Source organism: Equus caballus, chromosome 2 (assembly GCF_041296265.1).
Source record: "Equus caballus isolate H_3958 breed thoroughbred chromosome 2, TB-T2T, whole genome shotgun sequence".
Classification (NCBI taxonomy): domain Eukaryota; kingdom Metazoa; phylum Chordata; class Mammalia; order Perissodactyla; family Equidae; genus Equus; species Equus caballus.
The window spans coordinates 62,361,056-62,387,342 of record NC_091685.1 but is presented as its reverse complement, the minus strand read 5'-3'; the positions used below and the strand labels follow the sequence as shown (position 1 = coordinate 62,387,342).

General features: G+C 49.2%; 1 protein-coding gene across 1 annotated transcript in view; it reads right to left on the bottom strand.

Annotated features, from left to right (window-relative positions):
* EPHX2 (epoxide hydrolase 2) overlaps positions 1-26,287 on the bottom strand; it is a 69,998-nt gene that overhangs the window by 4,685 nt on the left and 39,026 nt on the right. Inside the window, exons 10-16 of the mRNA XM_001492675.7 lie at positions 21,374-21,400; positions 18,943-19,028; positions 14,954-15,065; positions 6,130-6,201; positions 4,282-4,315; positions 2,284-2,386; positions 477-546 (exon numbers count right to left, since the gene is read on the bottom strand). Coding sequence (XP_001492725.1) covers positions 477-546; positions 2,284-2,386; positions 4,282-4,315; positions 6,130-6,201; positions 14,954-15,065; positions 18,943-19,028; positions 21,374-21,400 — 504 coding nt within the window. The remainder of the gene's footprint in view (positions 1-476; positions 547-2,283; positions 2,387-4,281; positions 4,316-6,129; positions 6,202-14,953; positions 15,066-18,942; positions 19,029-21,373; positions 21,401-26,287) is intronic.

Genomic DNA, 26,287 nt, shown 5'->3' with positions numbered 1-26,287 from the left:
AGAGTGGAAATCCATCTTCTGCTTGACAGACGAGGAAACTGAGACTCACACTGATGGGTCAAGGTGACCCAGCCAGCAGCTAAAGCCTCATCTCTCTGGGAGCACCTAACGCTCCTTCTGTGACTGGGGCTCCATGACCCGTTACCTTTGGGAGTTACCCTGGACCATCCGCTGCCTTGGCCTGGGGCACTGCCAGGAGACCTGGGTCTTCCAGGCTGATGCCTCAGTCACCAGACAGACCCCTGCCTGGCCCCAACACACTCTATCATTCCAAGAGAATCATCGTCAAAAGAGGCCCCAAGGGAAACCCTTGAGTAGAGGCACTCCCAAAAGCCCAGAGAGAAAGGGCGGAAAGGAGGAAGCCAGCTGGGCAGTCTGTCCACCCCCAGCTCTGACCCAAGAGAATATCAGTTGGGGCAATGGGAAGGCCCAGGGCAGCGCACAGAGGAGGGGAACAGCACTGACCCAGCACTCACCTTGCGTCCCGAGCCTTTGCAGCCCCACTGCCAGTTCCTTTCCACGTTTCGATACCAGTTTAGGGGACCCCTGGGGGGGCAGATCAGGGAATAGACACAAGAAAGCTTTCAGTAGATGACGACGCTGTAGACCCCCCAGGAACCAGCTCTGCATAGAGCCAGTCATCCCAGGAAGACAGGGGTTTCTGCAGGAGGAGCACAGATCCCGCACTGCCACCTTGCTGCCCAGCGCCTGTGCCACACCTTCACAGGAGGCACACCAGGCTGGCTGAGGGGCTGACAGCCTTGGAGGTGGGCTTCCGGACACGTGGCGGTCAGCCCCAGAGGACTCCCACCTTCTCTGAGGGCTGTCACTTTAGAGGGTGGGGGGCTTGGTGCAGCATCCTTGCTGTCCAGAGGCCACTCCCTGCCCCGGGGAACCCACTGAAAGGGACGTGGGCAGGTGGCACAGAGATGCCTCCTCCGGACAGGTAAGGCTGGCTCTGGGACGTACCCAGAACACTCTCCCAGTCCCCAGGCCGGCTTGGGGTTGGGGGCCTTGGTGAAAAGAAAGGCCCTGGAAACCTCTGGGACAAGCCCCGTGCCCTCGTGGGACTCCTCATCTCCCTTCCTGTACAAGGAGGCGGGATCAGGTTATCTCAACGCCCCCTCCAGAGCCACTCTGTCCCCAAGTCTGAGATCTTACATTGTCTCCTGCTTTAAAAAAAAAAAAAGAAAAAAAAAGGAGAAGCTTGGGGAAGAGCTGTGGGCTGGGGTGCGGGAGAAGCTGGGCCTGGAAGGCGGCTGCCACAGGCCTACCCAGGCAAGGCTGCCTGTTGTGAGCATCCAGGCCTCGGCTGACAAAGGCCACCCCCACGCTTTGGCTCTCTCTGCGCCCCTGGATTTGAGTGAAGGATGGGGGTGTAAAGAGAGGCGTGAGGGCGAGGGGGAGGATGGAGCGTAGCTAACTGCAGCCGGAGGTCACGGTACCCTGGGAGGGATCAGAGCTTCAGAGAGCCCTGGTATTCAAGCATTTGAAGGGATATGCAGAAGGCGGCTATCAGCACAAGCTCTGTGCTTCCAGAGCGGGGGCCCTGACTTCAGTCTGAAAACAGACCTGAGAAGACGGAACAGTACCGAGGCCCGCGACACTGCGGCGAAGCTGAGAGCACCACCGAGTGAAGGAAGCCAGGCACAGAGGGACGCGCTGCCGTCCACGGTGTGAAACACCCGGAACAGGCAAATCCGCGGACAGCAAGGCGGCCTGCAGGCTGCCAGGACCAGGGGGTCGAGGGGGAGTGGGAGGTGACTGCTAAAGGGAGCGGAGCTTCTTTCTGGGGTGACGAAAAGGCTCTAAAATGGACTGTGGTGCTGACGGCAGGGCCCCGTGAGCACACTAAAATCTGCTGAATTGCACACTTCCAGTGGCTGAATTCTAGAGTATGTGAGTGAGAGTCAAGAAAGCTGTTCTTAAAAAAACAAAAGACCTGCGAGGTCTATAGCTCCCTTGAAAATACCTGCAATTTTTGAGTTTATGTGGGGTTTTGCATTTCCTGAAGAAAGAACTCAGAGTTGCCATCTGATTCTGACAGGGGTTGTGACTCAAGAGAAGTTAAAAACATCTGCTTTGAGGGCCCACAAGCATGAAGGCCCTGAGCTATCTCAAACTAGAGCAGGCAGAGCATCATAAGCTGGTGAGCCTCCCGACACTGGAGGCATTCAAGCAGAAGCTGGCCAGGCATTTGCCAGGGCCATGGCACCCTGGGAGCAGAAGAGCCCCTCTTTGCTGAGCGACTCTCTTCTGTGCGTGGGGCACTGTTGTCTTTACCTGAAGCCAGACTTCCTGAACTGCTGCACATAGAACTGGATGTCCTCCTCAGAGACCATGCTGCTGAGGCTGGGCTCCTCTGGGGCTGCCACGAAGAGTCCTCCTGCAAAAGGCCACTTGTTTCCTCTCCCACCCCCAGCTGGTTCCCAGGGGAGGCGAGGCCGCCAACTGTCTCTCACGTCCCAGGGGAACTTGCAGCCAAGGGCCTCGCTCCTGCAGCTGTTCTCGCTTCCTTTTCCACAAGGAGTCCATCCCTTCTCGAGCCCCAACTCTGTGCTCTCACTGTCATGCTGGAGCCCAGGGGCATCACACACACAGGCCTCGACTTCCATGACAAACTCCAGGACAGACCATACCCGGCCCCACCTCCAAATCTCGCAGCACAGGTCCAGGATGACCCCTGGCCTTACTGTCTGCCAGGGCCTGCGGCCCTCCAGCTACCTCTCCCAGAGACCACACCTTTGCTAAATAGCTTAACCATGTCCCTCTTTGGCTATCTCCACTGGGAGTCTCAGACTTGTCATAAGCACGTGCTCCGATTCTCCTGCAGCCTGGTAGACGATCGGGACAGGGAGCACGCACGCTACTGCCTTCTGCACGCTCATGGGCCTCGCATGGTGTCCTTAGGGGGGAATCCTATTTTGTTTCCAGGGGTGTAGACTGTGTCCCAGCAGTTCCCATCCCCTTGGAGGATGACCTTGTGATCACAAGTGACAGCCCAGGGACCACTGCCATTTCACAGGGGACAGCCCCGAGGGCTATTAATGCTGTGCTTGAACAGGGCTGGCTCAGCATTTTCAGGCTCTTGGAGCCTTGTAGGTACAGACCTGGGTGACACAGACTTTCATGAGATGCATCAAAGGGGCATGTGACCAGGGTGCCTCCTCGTGCTGAAGCAGTTCTGAGCTCCCCGAGGCTGTGCGCCTGGCCCACTGCTGCCTCGGGGCCAGCCCCCAGCTGCTCTCCTCCCTTCATTACTGCTGTCTGACCCCCGCCCCCCCAAGACCGTGGGCTCCCTGAGGACAGCGACTCCGCTTCGTGCGTTGGGATATTTGCCCCTGCCTCTCACCAAGTGTGTGCTCAAGATATTAGAGGAACGAAGGCAGGACCAAGGGACTGTGTGGATGAGTGAAGGCAGGGAGGGAGGAGGGAAGGGGGTCCTGACCAGTGAGAGGAGGACGGCCTTTAGGGTCAGCCGAGTTTAACCCCAGCCTGGCCACTCTGGGTAAGTTCTTAACTCTTCTGAGACGCATTTCCTCATCTGTAGAACGGGGATAACATGGGATCTTTAGGGATCTCATGAGGATTATAAATAATATATGTAAAGTGGGCAAGGCCAGCATTTGATGCACACAGTTGGTGCTCAAAGAGTGGCAGTGATCATCATTTATAGAAATACAAGAGAATAACGGCAAGGCCACAGTGTTGGGGCGAAAGAAAGGTTCCGTGCGAGCAGTGCTGGACCTGGAGCCACGGGGGCGCCCCCATCTGCTCTTGGCTCTGACTCCTCACTTACATGCAGCCCAGGAGGAGAACAAGGGTGGTCCTCACACGACGGAACCGGAAATGATTGGAACGTGGAGACAGGATGCAGGAAAGGCCAGGGGACTACGACAGAGGAGCCCTAGGCCTGGGACCAGCCTGACTCCTGCTCATTGTGCACCAGGTGACTCTGCAGAGCTCAGTTCTTGTCATGGGTCTTGGTCCTTATCAGTAGAGGGTGGGATTGCCCTGATGAGCTCTAAGATTCCTCCAAGCTCTTACTGCTTGGAATCTTGAATCAGAAGCTCCCTGGGGGGAAGGAACCTGAGGCCTGTGGTCAGCCCAGGATTGGGGCGAGTGCTATTCACCAGCCGGGACCGATGCTAAGCTGGTGAGAGTTCAGGGTGGGCAGGTGGCTGCTTCTGCCCGTAGCAGTCAGACGGAGAAACAGTTAATGCTCAGCTGGTTCCTGCCGTGAGCCTCCTGTCTCCCTCCCTGCCTAAGAATGTCTCTTACCCCTTTCACAGACTCTGCTCGTGGAGAGAAAACCCTGTAGGGAGAAAAGTTAGAAATGAAGTTATCAGTGAAGTAAAGGAAAAAGGCTAGAACAGGTCATCTGAAAACTGTGTCACAATAAAAGACCTACAAATACCATACAGATCATACAAACACACTCATCTCCCAAGAGAGCTGGGCAAGTCCTCTGGGGTCAAAGCAGAGGCAGCTGAAGCTCCAGGCCGAGGCTGCTCCCGGGTACTTGCAGGTCTTGGTAGGGTAAGGCCTTTGGTGTTGCACCCAATGGGAACAAGAGGTTAGACCTCAGCTCTGTGGCAGACGGGAAGTTAAAAATGAGACACTCCTCGTCCCTCCACAGTAAATCCAGTAAATCTGGGGTCCTCAGTTAAAAGGTGGACTAGAAAAAAATCCATGCATCATAACAGAGAGATGTCAAAGGAGTTGGTCCCTTCAGTTTGGTACTGAGAAGAAACCAAAAAAAGCTCCCCTAGGAATTCATAGCTACTAGCCTGCCTTCACAAGTGTTGGGTTTGAATTTACACTGCCTGCATGACCTGGAACTGCCAAGATGCGAAGAAAATAAAAATAGCACAAGTGAGCCTGGCCAGTAGTGCCATCAGGATGCCTGGCAGAGCAGCACAGGCGAACACACTCAGGACGGCCCTTGCCTGAATCCCAGCTGAAGCCTACTGCTGTGGATGGAGGGTTGCTGAAGGTGAGCTCACAAACGCAAATTACAACACACTCTGTCTCTGTCTCCCTGTCACTCACACACACCACTGCAAGAGATGGCAAACATAGCAAACAGTAGAATAAGACTCTCCAAGAACCAAGTAACAGAACTTAGAGAGAGAGATTGGGAGAAAGAGAGGAAAAGAAAGAGAGGAAAAGAATGAGAAATGAATACACTTAAAATGATTAAAGACATAAAAGAAGGAACTGAAAAACAAGATTGGAACAAGAGTCCATCAAAGGAGATCAGAATGGTTTGACAAAGAACCAAATACAACTTTCATAAATTAAAAAAAAAAGTCTGTTGATTGAAATTAAAAAGAAAATCTTAAAGACGAGTTTGACCTCTCCAGATCAGACACAGCTAAAAGACAAGTAACACACCAGAGGGTAGACCCGAGGCCGAGTTCTCACAAGCAATGACAGAAGCTTCTAAAGGAAAACAATTGTCAACCCAGAATTCTATACTCAGATAAACTGTTCTTTAAGATTGAAAGCAAAATAAAGATATTTTCAGGCCAAAAAAATTATGACTTTACTACTAACAGACTCTTACTGAGAGAGCTACAAAACAAAGTACTTCAGGAAGAAAGAAACTGAACTCTGTAAAGGACTGAGATGCCAGGAGTGATTAGGAAAGAAACTGGCAACCACAGGGACGTCTCGGTGGTGCTGACTGCACACACCACACACCATAGTGGTGGCAGTGACAGCTAACACATGACAGGAGGGGGTTACAGAGATAGAGCAGTCTAGCTCCCTTGGTTGTTAAAGAAGATAGAGATATCAATTAGTTTTGAACTCTCATAAATAATGATGCATATTAAAATGGTAATGGTCGTAATGGTATAATTTCTAAACTGTCTATGTTATAATCATTCTTTGATCATAGTTTTGAAGCCCTACTGGTGTGTCACAGGGAGGATGTGACGTTTCCCCATTAATGAGGGGACCAGTAGAGTGAGGATCCCACTCACCCTGACTACAGAAGTCAAAGAAAAGAGGGCCAAGTTGCTGATTCCCAGACCCCGACACAGCCCACTGCCCCCCCAAGGAAGCCATGCAGAGACCCTCACACCTCTGCAGCTCCCCCTCTTGCACCCCTGCCCCCCTCACCTCATCACTGGTTCTGAAGAAGCTTTTGAAAGTCCGACTCAGGTTCTGTTCCAGTTCGGCCTCAGCCACTCCCTGAAACAATCGGAAAGCACAATGAAGGAGTCTACAGGTATCTTGGAAACCGCACCTCTCCCCAGTCTGACTGAAGGCAAGAAGCCCCCAGTCGCTGTCCCATCCGGCCCAAGTTTCATTAGAAGTGCAGTAATCTGAATTTTCATATTGAAACATATGTTTAAAAAAATTTATTTCAACACTCATACAAAATACTTCAAATAAAATACAAGATGCTAAGAGTGGTCCCCCAGGAGGAAGGTTTATGGATGCTGCTTTCTTTTATGTTTTTCAAAATTCCTACAGTGAGAATGTATTAATTTTAACAGTCCCTTCCAGGGAGTGGGGAGGGCTGGCACAGGACTAGGCTGGGGGCTGAAGCTGGCAAGAAGAGAAAGGTTCTAAGGGTTCCGAGAAGCCAAGTGGAAAAGCCCAAAGCTGTTCCATTCACACATCTCATTTTGCTGCAGTAACTTCAAAACCCGCTCCTTTGATTTGGGCCTAAATTATTACAGACCATCAGACTGCCCATGGGTGGTCTCCTCAAGGACAGGGCAGCAAGGTCCCCTTTGCCAAAGAGCTGGGACACACCCTTTGTGCTCACTAATTACGAGGTCTCACCGCCTCACGGGAGTGCTGCTACCTTGAATTTCCTGGTCTACACACAGTTCTGTGGCCATTTCCAGGTCTCTGGCTCCTGCACACCGGACAGTTCTCTGACTTGAACTTGCTTCATCAGTTCCACAGATACTGGGTCTCTTCTCTGGCAACCCGGGCCGAGATGCTAACTCAGAGGTCCCAAGGGTGCGGGTGAGTGTCGGGGGAGAGATTCTTGCTGGAAACTCAGGGTCTGGCTCCCTCATCTCCCCAACCCCTTTCCCTCTTACCCAAATCCCTCATCCAGGAGCATTTCCAGACAATAAAAATGGGTGGAGGGGGGCAGGGGCTTCAAGATCCTTCAGGGGATCCTAATCTACTGGCTGTGGTCTCCTGGGTCCACGATTCTTTAGGCCATAAAGGAAAAATTTTAATCTAATATGTCTCTTCCAGACATTGAAAGCCCTTGGACCTGAAAGCTGTTATAGAAACAGTCTAAAGAAAGACAGCTGTCTCTGAGGCAGGGACTCACCAGGGGCAACTGCTCAGGAATACTACAGATCCTTCCCCAGCACAGTCTGAGGGGACCACCCCTCGGGCAGGAACTGACGAGGAGTATGGCAGTGCGTCTTAGTCCGCTCGGGCTGCCATCACTGAACACCAGACGGGGGGCTTATAAACACAGACATTTATTGCTCACATTCTCCCAGTTCTGGAGGCTGGGAAGTCTGAGATCAAGGCACCGGCAGATTCGGTGTCTGGTGAGGACCCTCTTCCTGGTTCACAGACAACTGTCTTCTCACTGTGTCCTCACATGGCAGAAGGGGCAAGGGAGCTCTCGGGGTCTCTTCCATAAGGACACTAACTTCATTAATGCGGGCTCCACCCTTGAGGTCTAATCACTTCCCAAAGGACCCACTTTCTAACACCATCACATCAGGGTCAGGATTTCAAGACATGAATTCGGGGGACACAAACATTCATCTAAAGCATAGTGTCAATCTATTTTTTTCTCCTCCTTTCCAACTGCTCACCTGAACACACCCAGGCACCAGCTAAATTGGGTTGCAGGATGTTTGCTGAATGGGTGTCCTACTTTCCCACCTCGCTGGCCTAACATATTGTGACTTCCACCAAGAACACCTACTTCCCTCAGTTTGGCCTTCAGGGCCTGTCCCAAACACTGCCTTTTCCATGAAGTCCCACCTCCCCCCATCACAATAAAATAGCTCTACCCTTCTTGGATCCCAGAGCCTTTAATGTGCTCTCCTTGGACCACCCTGAGATCAGGGAAGCAACCACTCTTCTTCCTGGGAGCATCTGTGACTGGTCCTGGATAGAGTAGAGGCTGAGGTGGTGCATTCCTCTCCTCCTAGGAATGCCCCCAGAGAGGAGGGTGCGATAAGCCAGATCTACAGGACATTTCAGCGGCCAGCAGCCCTCAGCCCTTGTGCACATCGTGCGAACTCTGGATCTGTGAGATGGCAGCACTGTAGGCAAGCAGGCCTCATCCTCAAGCAGCGCTGGATCTGCAGTTTGAGAGTTTCTGATGGAGGCAGTGTCAGTGTGTTAATTACAATCCCCCACATTCCTAAGATTCCTGGGATGGAGAATCAATCGTGGCCTTCTGCTACATGATGGATGCCGAGGAAGGAAACAGCCACGGAAGCAAGTGTGTTATAAGTGATGGATGAAAGCACTGGTCAGCGCTGCGCGTGGCCATGGCTTTCTTATTTATCCTAATTTATTTCTTATTTATTGAGAGAGTCCTCACCCCAGAAACAGTTGCTGTTCATGAGCTCAGGGATGTATCTCAGTGTGTGAAGGAATCGCCACGGGTCCAGAGGTCTGGACAGGGCTTCACCCTTGAAACGGTCCTTAAAAGGGCAAACGGATTCCAAAACGGTCAATAAAAAAATCAAAGAGCAAACAGGCAAATACATCTGTCTGTCCACATGAAAGTACATCAGGTCAATGGGGAGGATAAGGACAAAGGCGAAGGCCAGAAAGGGGAGAAGACAACAACATTCGTACTCTGGTTGTGTGCCCTGCTGATGCCACGTGACTCTGCAATTTCTACAAGGTCCCACAGACTAATGACAAGCTTGCCATCTACTCAGTTGGATGGGGCTCCTGAGCAAAGGAGTTAAAGATGGACTTTGGAATCCAACAAACATGGTTTCAAGCCCCAGTCCTGATATTTGTTAACTGGGCAACTTAATCTTCCAGAGCCTCAGTTTCCCCATCTATAAAATGGAAGTTCTATAAGGGTTATATGAGCTAATGCCTGTTTCTTGCAATGCCTGAAACATAGGAGGGATGCCAATAAATGGTTATTATTATCTCCATCATTAAAGTTATCGAATTGCATCAGAGCTGTCTAGTTTGGGATCTGGTCGCCTCAGCAGCTTGTGAATTTCTTAGGGACACACACTGTACCTTATTCATGTTTTTATTGCCACTGCCTTAGCAGGGTAATAGCAGGTACCCAACAAAGGCTAGATGGGTGGAAAGAAGAGAGGTAACAAGGAAGGAGTATGAGATAAAGACTTTGGTGGGAGAGTCTCTAAATGACCACGTGGATAGTGGCTTCCATGCTTCTGCCTTCCACTGCACGCTCAGACGCACCAAACAAGGTAATTCACTTCCAGCTCGAGGTGGAGCTGAGCAGTACCCTACAGATCACAGTCAGATGAACAATCTGCTCCACTATTACCCAAAAGCTACCAGCTGGGGCAGGCAAACTGAAGACAGCTCCAGGTTCTACGAGCTCCCAGGACGAAGCCTTTGGAATTCCACAAGCCCTGGAGCTTTGTCTCAGTGCTCTGAGGCTGTTCAAGGATAAAGACTTCCTGAGAATCAACTTAGAAACAGCTCAAGTACAGTCTCCCTTGGATCTGTGGAGAAATGGTTCTAGGACCCCCAAAGACACCGAAATCTGCGGATGCTCAAGTCCCTTAGCAGGCCCTCCTTCCACATCCGCGGATGGGGTGGTTGTCCTGGGGCTGAAGATGCCGGTGCCAGTAGATAGAGGCATCTGAAATCTGAGCAGAACCAGAAAAGTGTTTGGCTAGGCAGACAGGAGAGAGGCAGGCCTCTGAGGGCTGTGAGGAGACCTGAGGCCCTTTGAAGCCATTCGCCTGGGGCAAATCCTTTGCCCCCCACAACAGCACTGCGTTGGGACGGCCGTCTGACAGATGGAGACCATCAGGCTGAGATGCGACTTGTGTGAAGTCAGGATAATCTACAGCCAAGTTGGAAACGGGTGCTCCGGACCTCAAGCCCTCAGTATCTGGTTCTTCTTAGTATCACATGACAGTGCCCATTGAAGAAAACAAAGATAAAACGCCAAGAGTTGCTTCCGTGGAAGGCACAACAAAAACCTGATGGTTAAAGGCTGGTGAATAAGGTAGCACTTGGTGGCACTTTCTTTTAAAATGTATTATTCAGCTGTGAAAAACAATCAAAATAATGTCCTTCCATGGGGGGCTGGTTAAATAAACCATGGTCCATCTGCATTATGAAGACCCAAACTGCCATTAAAAAGAATGAGGCGAATCTCTACATACTGACAGGAAAATCTGTCCGAGAGCTATTAAATGCCAAAGCAGCATGAGCCCATTTATAGTAAGATTATATATAGGCTCATCTACACACACACTTAAAAAGCATATTTTAAAAAAATGCCTGGGAAATACTCAGCAAACTACTCATAGTGGCTAGTTCTAGATGAGTGAAGGGGGATTTAACCTTTTATTTTACACAACTCAGAACTTTTTTTTTTTTTTAAATAGCAAGCATCACTTAAAAAATTAACGATGTAACAAATCACCAGCTGTCTCGTAGGCTGAAGGAGTTACTGGGTGTTAAGGAAGACTTCCCGCTGTGAGGTAGACAGAAGAAAACCGTTCATGGATGTTCGCCCTTCCGCCAGGTGGAACCACCTCTCTTGACTACCACCTACAATTTCCTTTCAACACATTTCTCTCTATTCCCTAGTTTCTCAGCTGGCTAAATACTGAAAAGTGAGTTTTGGTGCTTAAAATCTGTTATATGGTTCCAGACACACACACACACAGGTGTGCACCATAGTCTTCCCCAAAGAAATAAAAACACACAGACACTGCTAAGAACAAGTAAAGAGGACCAGTGCTGGGAGGTGGAAGAGGGCAGGATTAACAGGATATACTAGACATGTCCTGATTTGGGGGGCTAAAGGGCTAAGATATCCCCAGGCTAAGTCGGGACATTAAGAATCCTAATATTTAAAAAATGGAACAGATCAGGCTGAAATGACCCAGCCGACTCTGTCTGTCTTGCTGCCCAGAGCTTCCTCCTCCTCATCCGATCTTACTATACAAATGCAAAGCCGATGATCCCTTCTCTGACAAGGAAAGAAAAACATGACTTTTAATTTTAGTTGCCACCAGACTTGGCAAATTCCCGGGACGAGACAGTGAGCACGCTGGCTAAGGGTTCCGAGACCTGGGGGAGCTGACCACCCTGGACTTTGTCTAAGCAGCACCCTGTGGCGCTCAGCAAACATGAGCTGGAGGTGGGAGGGCCGGGCGCACCCACGGCACACACTGGAGGCTTCCTTGGGCTGAAGGAGTCTGGAGTGACCTTGAGCACTCAGGGGTGACTCCTCTCGCCTGCCGGGCTGGGAGGAGAGAGGCAGGAAGGAGGGGCTCCCAGCACCCACTCCTAAGGAAAGAGTTGCCCTACACGCTATGTTTAATTTATTGACCTGAATTCAGCTCAAGTTTGAAGCTATTACCTGTTTGAAAAACATCCAACTAGATCATCCTTTTCCAGATGAGGAAACTGACGGCCAGAGAGAGGAAGTGGCTCAGTCGGTCCATGCCCTTACTGAGCAGGCGGCAGATATGCTGGCAGGGCCCGTGAATTGAATGGTTTCTCCTTCAGACTCAGCTCTGTGCCGATCCTGACCAGCCTCAGCTGCTGGCTTTACCCCAAACCCCATTCCTGGGAGCCTTTCAGTGGCCAGATCACTAATTTGAATGTCTAACATTCCCCTGCCAAGAGGCTTGGTTCCTAAGAACAAAACCATCCCGCAAACCCTTCTTGCAGATTTTAAACCCAGCTGCTACAACAAAGCAATAGAGATACTGACTTTTTCACAATGACCGTAACAACCTTTGAAACCAAAAACTTTGCCATACTAGGGCTGCAATTTACTTTCTCAATCAGGACTTTGAGCTCACCCTGGTTTGCTCCTCCCCTCTCTGTGTGGACGTGCAGGGCACACAGAATGAAGTCCAAGCTCCCTCTCAGCATGGCTTAGGGGAAGTCAAACAAGACTAGGTCAACAGCCTGACCCAGACACAGACCTGGTCTTGGGCCAGTTAGTGAACCTCTCAGAGCCTCTGCCTGCGCAGCTGAAAAGACAGGAGAGAACGCCGTAGTGCTGTTGTGTACAGAACTGCCTGGCCCACAGGCACTCAGAAAGCAGCAACTGCAACCCAAGTGTCCATCAACAGATGAACAGATAAACAGAATGCGGTCTATCCACACAAGGAAATACTATTCAGCCTCAAAAAAGGAAACTCTGGCACATGCTACAACATGGATGAACCCTGAGGACATTAGCTAAATAAAATAAGCCAGTCAGAAAAGGACAAATACGGTATGATCCCACTTGGTACCTAAGTGAGGAAACTAAACAGTCAAATCCATGGAGACAGACAGTAGAAGGGTGGTGGCCAGGGCCTGCGGGAGGGGCAGGGGGAGTTAGTGTTTAATGGGGACAGAGTTTCAGTTCTGTAAGATGAAAAGAGTTCTAGAGATGGATGGTGGTCATGCTTGCACAAAAACGTGAGTGTACTTAATGCCACTGAACTGGACACTTAAAAGTGGCTAAGATGGTAAATTTTGTGTTACATGTATTTTACAACAATTTAAGAAATAATAAAAATTTTTTAATAAGCTGAATATGGTTGATAAATAATGTAGTTTGATCAAAATACAATATATAGTGATACTATTATTTCCCTTTTTCTATCGCCTACAATTACATTAATACAACTTTTTTTTGAAAAAGCAGTATTTCTCAAAGGGTATAGTCTGGAGACCTTGGGGGAGCACTGAGACCCTTTCAGAGGACCCAGGACAAACCATTTTGCAATAATACTAGCATGCCATTTCTCCTTCTCACACTCATGTTCTCATAAGCGTACAGCAGAGTTTTCCAGAAGCTCCACATGTGCAATCACAAAAGACTGAATGCAGACGCAGCTAAGAGAATCTAGCTGTCTCCGTCAAGCCAGACACGAAGGGGGCTTGAAAAACGTAAAACAATGCTACTCCCTCACTAAATGTTTAAAGGAAAATCAAGGGTTTTTTTTAAAAAATAAAAACGTTGTTTACATTAACATGGGTACATTATTATTACTTTTTAAGTGAATATTAATAAATATTTTAAAATTTCGACTTCTAGTACGGTAAACAGCAATAGATATAGCCCACATTAAGTAACACTCTCTGAGCTCTCGATAATTTTTAAGAGTGTAAAGGGTCCTGGACCAGAAGTCTGAGAATCACTGCAGTAAAGGGAACCCACGTTAGAGAGACAGTCAGCACGGCCCTTGCCCGCTCCAGCAATCCTTGGCTGGAACCAGCTGCCCCAGGCCTCTAACCCACTGAGGACGGCTGTTGGCCCCCCACTACCCGGAAAATGGCAGGACTAGCCCTTTCCTCGGGCCACCGTGCGGTTCTCCAGGCGGGGCTCCAGCACCAGCAGCATTAGCATTACCTTGCTAGAAATGCGAATCCTTTGGTCCCAACAAAACTGACTGAATCAGAACTCTGGGGGTGGGGGTCCAGCAATCTGTGTTTTAACTAGCTTTCGAGGTGGTTCTGATGTATGCTGATGTTTGACAATCACTGGGCTAGAGAATGGCAGAAACGGAGTGAGTCACAGAAGACAAGCTGTCAAAGCCGGGAGGACCTCCCTAGGCAGTTCACGTGCATGAGGCACCTGGGGGACCTTGTTGAGACACATTCTTGTTGGGCAGATTGCAAAGGGTGCCTGTGAGTCTGCATTTCTAACAAGCTCCCCGGGAGATGCTGAAGCTGCCACTCCCTGCACCTCACCCGAAGCACGAAGGCCATCCAGTGCAGCTGCTGGGGAAGGGCTTTTCATGCCGTTGCTGGAGGCTTCTGGTGTTTTACTGAATGAGTCTGGTTATTGCCTGAATCAAAAAGTTCCTCTTTCAATGCACCATTTTATCAATGAAAATCGTTCGTAAAGAGTTAAGACACTGAATCAAAACTAGGACAGTTATGATCCTCGCTGGAAATGGTACCTCCTACTGCAGAAGGGCAAGGGCTGGGGAGAGGTGTGGGGAGATGCTCTCGTGCTCTTTATTGATTCGCTGGATCCATTCTTCTCTCTTTGGAGTGTTAGGAACCATCTTCTATCCTCTCTGGAATTACCCAGAGGTAGCTAGACACTGGGGTCCAGAGCGCACAAACGGATGAGTAGCAGATGCCTCCCACAGACGAGGGCAGCTGAAGCGGGGGCACCCAGGCCAGACTCATGATGCTGCTCTCAGTGAATCCCAGTGAAAGGTGACAGTGACACCGCATCACACACATCCCCCCAGCTCCCGGGGACATCCTTGAAAGGCATCTTGGGCTTTGTGGCACACAGAGTGACCCTAGAAACCTCCCACATCTCCCAGAGCACACTCGGGGCCTAGTGCAGGGTGTTTAGGCTCTGGCGCTCTCTGTAATCACAGACGACACTCCTCAGTAGGCAGAGATCAGCTCCCCGGAAAAAGGCCAGGAGCTGTCACCATCAAGAGGTGGGTTTCGCCAGCCTCTCAGCCAAAGAACTAAGAGGGGGCTGCTCCAAACTAGCACTGAGCCCCCCACTCCAGGATTTCAGAGCAGGAGAACCCGGTATGCCACCCCCACACTCCCATTCCCCTTGCCACCCCAAACGCACACACACAGAAACGTGCCATCACCTGGCAAGGCCCAGCTGAGCTCTGGAGGCAGTCTCACCTGAGCCCATTTGTAAAACCACTTCTGAGTAGTGCCACAGAAAATAACGGGGACAGAGATAAATCAAACCAATGGGGAGAAGGAGAGAGAAATGGGAAAGAAGAGCAAAAACCTTACTGGGATCATTGCTCTCAGGGCCCCAACTTACTGGTTCCTGGAAGTAGAGTTGGTAATTAAAAACAGGATTGGCTTTGATGATCTCCATTGGTGACACATTGGGATTTGCTGGCATGAAGGGAGTATTCAAACTGGCCACTGCCCTATGGAAAGAAGAGGCACCGAGACACAGACCCTGTAAGCAGACAGTCTGCAAGACCCAGAAAGGACCTTACACGTCAAAACCGAAGCTCAGAGCGGGAATGTGATATGCACAAGATCTCATACCAGCAGCGTGTGGGGCAAGGGGATCAGCACTCAGACTTCTTGCCTCCCAGCCCAGTGGTTTTTTTCCTGCTTAACTGCAGGATTTCTCACCTACTTGCCTTAGACACACACACACACACACACACACACACACGTACAGGTTACATGAAGTATATCAACCTGATTAGAATATGTGGACATTACAATCTCTTTCTAGTTTTTAAAAAGGCATTCATTTTTCTTTCCTTCACTCACTGTGTCAAGTGTAATTTCATGCTATATACTAGGGGAGAGAAAATATAAAATCAATACTCAAGGAGCTTATTATAATTTAATAAGGAAGGCTAGACAAATATACCCATGACTATATTATGAGAGAGTCTGTGATAGGAGCCATAAGAATAGCACGAAATACCAAGGGAGTTTAAGGAGATAAAGAATTTCTAGATTTGGGCATCATGGAAGACCTTATGGAAAACAGAGTATTTGAACTTGGCTTTAAGGGTGGGGGAGATTCAGGAGGGGAAATGATACCTGTAAAGGAAACATCATGAGGCAGCATGAGCAAATTCTAGAAAAGGGCAAAGCTTGTGGTTGAGCTTGATGGAGCAAGGGGTCTATGTGGCCAGAGGGCAAGTATTTAATGGGGAATCTTGGGAAATAAAGCCAGAAAGGCAAGGGGGAGCCTGGACATGAAGGGCCCTGTGTCTGGACTTCATGCTGCAGAAAACAAGAAAACCAGGACGGCTTTGAGAAGAGGCGAGAGTGGAGGGAACTCGCAGTCAGGAAGTGAGGCATCAAGCAGTGACATACCCCATGGAAGCAGGGAGGGGAACCTGAAGCAAGGAGACCAACAGCAGTCTACTGCATTAGTCACTCTAAGGGGAACGGGGGGGCAGCAAGAGGAACAAAAGACAGGGGTGGATCTGACCCCGCAAAGACAACGTTGATAGAAGTTAACCAGGACTAGTTAGTCTGGCTGGTCAGTAAGGGATTCGTATCCCATTCTTACCCTGGAAAACTTTTTCCCAGAAGAGAAATAGAGAGGAGAGAATATTTAGGGGGAGATATAAAAGAGGAAGAGTGGGATAATTAGGGCAAATGAAATGATCAGGAAGTGGAGTGGTAAGGTTTAGCCAGTGCCAACCAAAAGAAATATAATGAGAGCCACAAATATCACCTTAAATTTTCTAGTAATCAAATTAAAACAAGTAAAAAGAAAAAGGTGAGATTAATCTAAAATAGTAATTAATCTTAATTTAACATTTAATATAAATTTAATATTAATTTAAAATTTAACCCAATATAGCTAAAATATTAATAATTTCAACATGTAATAATCAATATAAAAATTACAAATAGTTTACTTTCTTTTTTTAGTACTAAGTCTGAAAGCTGGAAGGTGCTTTCCACTCACAGTAATCTCAATTTGAATTGGCCACATTTCAAATGTCCAATAGCCACTACGGACAGTGCAGGTTAGATTAGGATACAATTATATTGATACCCACAGGTCTCCAATGCTACCATAGTGAACTATTTTAAGCATTACTTAAATCACAAGTCAAGAAACTCTGGCTTTTATGAAATATTCAGAGCAGTGTAGGGTTTTCTTTTTAATTGCCTTGACATATAGCTTATTCCATATATAAAAAAATATTATCATCACTAAATGAGATGGTAGCATATAAATGTTGTTGCTAACTGGCAAGAAGATTAGAAAAGGCTAAACCACAGCCTCCTTTGGGAGCAGAATCTCCAGGTGATTGGCAAAGAAAGGACATAAAAGGGTATTCTTGGTCAAACAGGTGAGCTGACACTTATATTGAATAGGTCCCCGCAGCTTATCTCAGAAGAACACCAAAACCAAGGATTCAAAGGAATATTCCACACTAAAGGTGGGTTTTTTTTTGTCTCACTCATTTTCTGGCTAGAAAGGTGAAGATCAATGTTGTCAACAATATTCTTGTTGTTGTTGTTGTTAAAGATTGGCACCTGAGCTGACAACTGTTGCCAATCTTCTTTGTTTTCCCCCTGTTTTTTCTCCCCAAATCCCCCCAGTACGTAGTTGCATATTTTAGTTGTGGGTCCTTGTAGTTGTGGCACGTGGGATGCTGCCTCAGCATGGCCCGATGAGCGGTGCCATGTCCACGCCCAGAATCGGAACTGGTGAAACCCTGGGCCTCTGAAGTGGAGAACACGAACTTAACCACTCAGGCACAGGGCTGGCCCCTGCTGTCAGCAATATTCTCAAAGAGATGCCACGTCCCACCGCGGACAGCCCTGGAGGAGGGTCTCGGCTTCCTCCTGGCCTCTCAGGAACGCAGAATCAGGGCTGCTCTGATGAGAGCAGCGTAGCAGGAGCGCTACGACCAGAACCAACGAAAGAACAGTGAGAGGAGGAACAGGAGACCAGAGCACGCTTACGTGTCTTTGATCTGAGGTTATTCTGGGCACAACTTCACCTGGCTCATGTTCAGTATCTTTAAATTCTCCCAGGAGAGAGAGATTATGTTTAATAAAACAACAAGAAGGTGTTGCACCTCCTTCCACGTAGAGACCATATGCTCGTCACTCTATTTCCTTTTGTGTCCTTCAGGAGGCATCAATACGGGCTGGAGAGTAACTTTGTGGTGAATCCAATTCTTAAGAACTGAATTCTCATTTTGACTTTGAACGAGAGTGAGGACAGAGTGCAGCTGAAGAGATCAGAAGAACAAGAGCGTGGGGGCTGGCCCCGTGGCCAAGCGGTTAAGTTCGCGCGCTCCGCTGCAGGCGGCCCAGTGTTTCGTTGGTTCGAATCCTGGGCGCGGACATGACACTGCTCATCAAGCCATGCTGAGGCAGCGTCCCACATGCCACAACTAGAAGAACCCACAACAAAGAATATACAACTATGTACCGGGGGGTTTTGGGGAGGAAAAAATTAAAAAAAAAAAAAAAAAAAAAGAAGAACAAGAGTGTGAAAACTTTACAAATACTTTAGGAAATGTTTGATTCTTTTCAGTCTTCAATATCATCCTACCATTCGAGTTGGCGTTGAGCTGAACAAAGTTCTCTGGTGTTTCTGTTCTTATAAACTTACCCAAATAAAAAGTAAGTGGATTAGTCAGGGAAATACAGAAGGCTGCTAAGGATGATGTTTATTTAATTTGCTAAGATCTGAGGGTGAAATGGGAGGTCAGACAGGCTTCAGCTGCAAGTGCCAGCTCAAATGGGATTTGGGCACAAAGGCCCCCTGACTCTCTGGGTTCAACAGCCAGCATCTGAGAGCTCCCCCCGGGACCCTGAAATGCCATTCTACCCTGACATCTGTGCAGCATTGTGCAGGGCATACAGTCAGAGAGGACCTACCATTACCACTTTGTGGTTGAGGAAACCAAGGCCTAATGGGTGAAAGGATTTGTCATATAGCCAGTCCAGGGAAAAACTGAAAGCCACTTTTTCTGACTCCTGTCCTTAGCGGGAGTCTCTCCTGGCACTCGATTCTAGGAATCCGACACTCTTGCTGCCTCACCCACTCCCCGCAAAGTCTACCATCCTCCTCCCACATTCCCACCAGCTACTACTGTCCCATTACTGGCAACTAGGACAGGCTTGCTTCCTAAGACATCAGTTCAGTAAGCCCTCCTTGTTAATGTGTCAATGGGCACTAGGGAGCTAAGGTGTTAATCTTCCCAGATAACCTCTTCGTTTTCAAGAAGTTTTCCAGGGTTCAAGACCTGAGGAAGGATTCTAATGTGAATTCAAGTCCAGTGTTACCCAAATTCTTACCTCACTCTCTCAGGGTAGAAGAGAGCCATGTTCCACACCAGCATGCCTCCCCAGTCATGGCCAATGAACACCGCTTGAGAGATGCCCTAGAGCAGGATAAAGAAGAGAGTGGATGTGGGCAGGTTTCTGGGATGGAGTGTCGAGAGTCCAAGGCCTCGGCTCCCCTGAGGCCCAACCCTCAGCCGGCAACCGTTTCATTCACTTCCTAGGGGGTTCCTCCAGTGAGGGCGCAGCAGCTGCTCCAAACGTCTACCCTTCCGAAGCCTCCAATCCCTCACATACCGGCCCCACACAGCCTCTACACAAATGTCTGGCCTTTTAAATATTCTTAGAAGACTGAGGCCGTAGGGGCCCCTCTCTCTCTCTACCTTCCCTCGAATCAAAATTTGTTTTACTTTCTTCTCTTTCATCTTAAAGTTGGTATGACTTTATCTCTTCGTGTTCCAAGTTCATCTTTCATTGAGTGATATGATTCTATTCCCTGTTCCTTTGGGATCTTCCCTCCCTTAACCATTAAAGGCTCAAGAGCATCTTCAATCTCTCCCTTCCTACCTGCCCCTTCCTTTCTTCTGCTGCTGCTAGCAATGAAATGACAACAGCTCCCTTTTACTGAGCACCTACTGTGGCCCAGGCACTGCGCTAAGTGTTTACACTCACTGTCTGGAATTCTAATAACCTCCCGATACACACTTCACAAATGGGAAGACAGCCTCACAGTGGTCAGGCGACTTGACCAAGGCGGCTGCGTGGATGGTAAGTGGTGGAGCCACAATTAAAATCCTGGTCTCCCAAGCCTGAAATCGGGCTCTCTCCTCTACCCACCCTGCTGGCCTTGTTCAGCCATATCAGGGCCTTTCAGACCCTCCCCAGCCTCATCTCCATCTTGAGAGGCAGTTCCTTGACTCAGCTCCCTGCCGTACCTCTGTCTCCTCTGTGTTGTCAAAATTCTCACTATGGTCTACACCTGCTGCCTCCCTAACAACCTTCTTAAGTCTCTGCAGCCTGGCTTCTTCTCTGCTACCCCTGAGTCCACTGAAACTTCACTCTTAAAGTCTATTAACCACTAGTAATAGTTTTTTTCCTTTCGGTTCTCACCCTTCTGACTGTTTTGCAGCATCAGACATTTCTTCCCCAGGCTCCTGTGACGCTGCGCTTTCCAGACTCTCTTCTTACTTCACTGAGTCCACTCCCGCCTCTACCTCTTACATGGGAGTATTCACTGCTCAGCTCTCAGGCCTGTTGGGGAACTCATCTACTCCAATAGCTTCAACTACCACCTCCAGGTGGTGGATGACCACCTCATCTGCAGTTGGCCTCTTACATGGGAGTATTCACTGCTCAGCTCTCAGGTCTGTTGGGGAACTCATCTACTCCAATAGCTTCAACTACCACCTCCAGGTGGTGGATGACCACCTCATCTGCAGTTGGCCCAGCTTCCTTCCTAAGTGTCCCAATAATGACCAGGGAAGGACACCTAACCCAGCTGGCCAGCAACAACAGAGACTCTCTTTTAGCAATCAGAATAAGAGACATTCTGAGCCAGCTGGAAACCTTCTAGATAGAAGGTCATTACAGAGTAGGACTGAGCGGACCACACCAGGCCAAGTCCTCTTAGATGCCCCACCATACTCAAAAATTCCAAAACCAATTCCGTGGGACTGAGGGTCTGCAGAGGGCAGGGACCACGACATCTTCGCCTCATTTCCTACAGTGTCTGGCACCATACTTTGCTGTTGAACTGGAATTCCTCAGTCATCTTGGATTCTTCTCTCGACTCTCACATCCAATTAACAGGTGATAAATCTCACTGCATTGAGGTTCTCTTAGCTCCCCCTCCACTGTCACCGTCCTGGTTTAGCCCTTTTTGCCCTCAGCCATGCTGCAGGATTTTCATTCTGCCACCGTGACCTAACTGAGGATGGGAGGAGGCTGTTAGCAAACCACAGCCTCAGGAATTGCATGTGGGCTCTGCAAAAGCACGTTCTCGGATCACAGCTGTTGATCTGTTTAGAGTTTGACATTCCAAACAACGTTAACGAAGGCATTCAAATTTAGATATTAAAAAAGGGATGGAAGCTTTAAAAGTTGTGAAATATTAGCCTATAGGATGTTTTCTAAATTTCTTGATTCAAGGCTCTTCACCTTTGCTCAAAGCCAACAGAAGTATCCTATTCCCGGGAAGATGCTTTTTTTCTCCATGGGAGAAAAAAAAAGAACTCACCTCTACGCTCTTCTCCAAACACCTTGCTGTCTCTGTCTCTGCAATTCCTCCCAACCAACCACCCCGCCTCCCACTGCCCCAGAGTGTCCCTGCCCTCGCCACCCCCTCGAGGGCTCTAACAGCTGACACCTTCAAAGGTTACACCTTTTCTTTAAGGGCCCAAGCCCAAACAGAATTCTCCAAAGAAATCAGTTCAAAATAATTACTTACCAACTTATCCAGGAAGGTTACCATGTCCTAAGAAAGAAAATATTAAAAAATCAGAAACTGTATTTACCCGCCTCAGCTACTTCAAGATTAGAATGACTGTGTCTGCCTTTGTCATGGGCTGAAGTGTGTCTCCCCAAAATTCCTATGTTGAAGCCCTAACGCCCCAGTACCTCTAAATGTGACTGTATTTGGATATGGGGTCATTACAGAGGGGATTAGGTTAAAATGAGGTCATAAGGGGAGAGCCTAATCTAATCTGATTGGCGTCCCTATAAGAACAGAAGATCTGGACACAGATACGATAGGTACGGAGGAAAGACCATGTGAAGAAACAGGGAGAAGACAGCAGTCTACAAGCCTCAGAGGAACCCACGCTGACACCCTGATCTTGGACTTCCAGCCTCCAGAATGGTGACAGAGCAAATTCCTGTTGTTTAAGCCACTTAGTCTATGGTACTGTGTTATGGCAGCCTGAGCAGACCAACACAACGTTCTGCTGTTTCACGGGCTTTTGAGTTATCTTCCTTCCCTTTCCAGCATCCACACAGTAACCAGGCAGGCCCCAAACGTGCAGAGTGATTATTCAGGATATGTCAGTACACATCCCTAACAGGGCCCAATTCATTGTAGGACAGAAGTCACAGCTTCTTCCCTGGAGGGAGAAAGGGGAAGAAAACTGTTATGGAGAGGTCTGGCTGCTTGCCTTGCCCCAGGATGGTAAGCTCCTGCCCCTCATGCCCCAACACACGCAGAGACCTGGCCACATGGGCCAGCAACCATGGAGCCTGAAAAGGTGTCTGAGATGTGTGAGAAGTATCTCCAAATACAGTCACATTCGGAGGTTTGGGGTTGGCGATGAAGAGTCATCCAGATTCAGGGCTGGGGCGTTGTCCTGGGCATGCGCCAATTGCACAAGCAGGATAATCCTGCCAGGGACGGGGTGGAGGGGAGGACAGGGCAGACGTGGGAGGGAACGAGTCAGAGACCTGACAGCCATTCAGCCCCTGCAGAAAGCCACACTGACCTTCCTGTTTCCCAGCCCCACTCCTCCTACAAGACTCCCGTCTGACTTGTCAACACCATCGCCCATTTACCTGAGCCAACGGAGGGGCCTCTGCTGTTATAACAGAAAAGTCTGTAGGGCTGCATTGAAGGAGCCCCTGCTGGGCAAGAGGTGCTGTACAGGGCGCCTCACACGCAGCCCTTCCCTGCCCTCACACGGCTGCACGGAGGGACCGATGCCGCCACTCTACAGATGGGGAAACTGAGGCTCACACAGATTAACTCATGAAGCCAGGACCACGCGGCTAGAGTAGTGACAGAACTGGCACTGACTCCAGGTCTATCTGATTTCAAAAATTCAAAATCAAAACATTCAAAGCCATCCTTTTTTAGTACGGAGACCAACAGCTTTATTTTAAATAGTTTGTAGCCCCATGAGTCCTCCCCTCTTCCTACCCTCTGAGAAGTAATCTCAGCTTGTTCTGGATTCTCCAGATAAACGCCCTCGTTGGGGGCTGCAGAGCCTGCACTGGCAAGAGTCTGGAGACTTAGAAAACATATGCGAGTATATTTCCGTCGTCTACCGTTCCAGGTGGTTCCAAAATGAAAGGCGATATTTTTCCTCCTCTGGGCAGAACCTATTTTTTAGTTCTTCTAGATGAAGCAAGGAGGTGGAAATTTCAGGACAACAGAGACAGGGACAAGACAAGGGGCTTTCCCACAGCCCTCGCATTCTCTGCCCCAAGAGCATTAACAAGTGTTCAGAGATCCGCCACCCTCGTCTCAGTCAGCCGCTGGGGGAACCTACCAATATGAAACCCCTTTCACCGGGAATGGGGAAGACACAGAGTTCTGTCTACAACCAGTGACTGCTTCAAAAGGAAGGGGTGTTGTTCTGACTCCTTTCGCTACCCCCACCCCCGCCAGCCCTGAAAAGCCAGGGTCACGATGACAGCCTCACCTGGCGGGGAGCGGAGGGCAAGCCCCTCAGTGCCCCCAACAGAGCATGAAAAGGAAAGCACGGATGACAGGTTCCATCAGTTAAATTTGGTTATTTTTAATTTTTTTGTAAATTTAATGTCATGTTCAACATAGTCTGATAATTTCTTTTGTTTTTAAGATTTTATTTTTTTCCTTTTTCTCCCCAAAGCCCCCCGGTACATAGTTGTATATTCTCCATTGTGGGTCCTTCTAGTTGTGGCATGTGGGACGCTGCCTCAGCGTGGTTTGATGAGCAGTGCCATGTCTGTGCCCAGGATTCGAACCAACGAAACACTGCACCGCCTGCAGCGGAGCGCGTGAACTTAACCACTCGGCCACAGGGCCAGCCCCTAAATTTGGTTATTTTTTTAAAATGGAGGCACAAAGTATTGGTGTAATTACTTCATTTGTTTGTATTTTCACCTTCCCCCCAAAGAGGGGAGAGCAATTATTGGATGTTTCATGCGGGCCCTCTGTCAGGGACTGAGTGTTTATGTGCCCTCAACATTCAGGTGCTGAAGCCCTAATGCCTAGTGTGATCAGGATCCCAATCCTATAGGATTAATGTTCCTCTAAGGAGAGACAGCAGAGCTCTCTCCCCACAGTGATCACACAGCGAGAAGGCGGTGGTCTGCAGGCCAGAAAGAGGGCTCTCACCAGATCCCCGCCATGCTGGCCCCCCCTGATCCTGGACTTCCAGCCCCCAGAACTGTGAGAAAATACATTTCTCTTGTTTAAGCCACCTGTCTGTGGTATTTTGTTATGGCGGCCTGAGCTGACTAATACATGCACTAAAGAGGAATTTAGCTGAAGGTTTCCAGAAACCTGATAGTGTGCCTAGTAAAGGGGCAGCGTGCACATGTTCTCGAAGAGGACCTGAGAACCCACAGACTGTCCCATAGAAGAGAGAGTCCTGGAGGCTCTGGTCTCTAAGGGCTGTAGGGTGCAGAATTGCATACAGCTACAGCAACCGCAGTGACCTGAGACCCTGCAGCAAGAGAAGCAATGGAGGAGGAATGTGGGAAATGAAATGAATGCCTCAACCCCTTTCGCATTCTCCCTCTAGGGCACCCAACTGACGCTGTTGTCCAAAACCACCCCAGCACTAAAGTTTTCTTCATGGCATCTCGTCACTTTCTTCTTTTTATTCCTTTAACTTCGGGGTTCTCATTCTGGCTCCTCAGCCCCGCCTGAGCACCTACTGCTGTTTGCTGAGCCCTCATCTCTGCCGGGGAAGCAACTTAAAAGCCTCGAGTTCTGCTTTTCAGCAACTTCCAGATGCCACGTAGAGGTCAAAGTGGAATCAGTCAGTAATTCCAGGGCAGCCAGAATCTGGTACAGCTCCTAGGGCCACTGCATTTCTAACAAGAAATAGCCTCATTCTCACAATTCCCCAAAAGATCCCTGGTTCTGCAGAAACAGTTTCCAGAAAGAAGGGCCTGGACCCACAGACTGTCTCAGGGGCCTACCCACGTAACCAACTATTGGAAAACTCGCCAGGTGCGCTTTGGCGTCCGGCCAGACAGGAGGTGTGGAATTACACCTGGGCACGTCACAGCTGCCTCATCCTGTGGGAAGAAGCCCCTGAAAGTCCATGCCTTCCCTCCCAAGCAGCTCCACCACCACACGCAACCCAATAAGCTCCCCACTTCTAACATCGATCCTCCCAACTAGCATTCACTCAGAGCCGACTGCGGGCCAGACACTGTTTAATTGCTGGGGGTGCAGCAACAATCAGGGAACGGCAAAGCTTAGGGAACTTCAATTTAAAAAGAGAGAGGGAGAAGAAGAGGACAGAGTATGTTGTAATATCTCCCACTCCTTCCCCAAACTGTAATGGTTCCTCTGTCTCCTCAGACATCCAAGGATCTGATGGAAACCACGGGCCCTCCACCAGGAAAATGCACAGGGCTACCTCTGCTTCAAATTCTGCATCCATCACCAGGGGCTCATGGACCCTGAGGGTCTGCACACCACAGACGAAACATCCCTGCTGGACTGCCTGCAGCCACTTCTTTCCACTTTCCAATTAACCACAGTGTGGCCGGAAACTAGTTCAGCGTTATTTCCACATCCCACCAACTGAGCAGCACACTCAGGTCTGAAGGAGCCTTGGAGGACACGGAGCCCATCCACTCACTGTACTTTACACCTGACAGCATGGCCTGGGAAGGTTAACGGACTCACTCGCCCGAGGCCACACACAGTGAAAGGGACAACCGGGTGGAGACAAGCCTCCCGGTATTAGTGACTTTAGAAGACGCCATCATTGCCATGCTGCACTCCAACATTCCCAACTGGGAATCCCAAGATGACAGACACACAGAGTACAGGGCTATGGTCCCTTAGAGGTACCCAATTCTAAAGCAAATAACAGTCGTTTGATGAACTGGCACAAATTTCGGGAGTTGTGGTTGAGAAAAAGGATTTTCAATACATTTGTAGGGATGTCATTGAAAAAAGAAGTTTTTGTGGGCACTTGAGGGTAAGCAGTATTAAGGATCTTCATTCAGTTTTCTGTAAACCTACTTTTAAAGATAATACAGGCTGGTGAGATCCTGGCAGGATTTTGGGGGAGATATGAGCAAGACCAGAAGTGGCAGAGCAGAAAAGGCAAAGCCTGGGGAACTGAGGAAGGCAGGACCACCCGAGCTGGAGACTCAGCTTTTCCCACGTTCTCCACATGAGACGCCAAACCCTGCATGTGGGGCCGGATGCCGGAGCTCCAGACTGCGTGACTCCAAGATGGAGGCTTTTTGTAACTTTAGTGTGATCAGTGGCATCGCCAGTCTCCTGGCCGCCCAGGAGGCCGTTTCTTCCCCTCGCCCCCTCCACAGCCTGTGCTTTTGCTCCAGGGCTGACGGAGGTCTGCGTCACAGTCTCCTCGCCTCGGCCTCCGCCTCCCCCTGCAAGCTCTGAGATGAGAGTCCC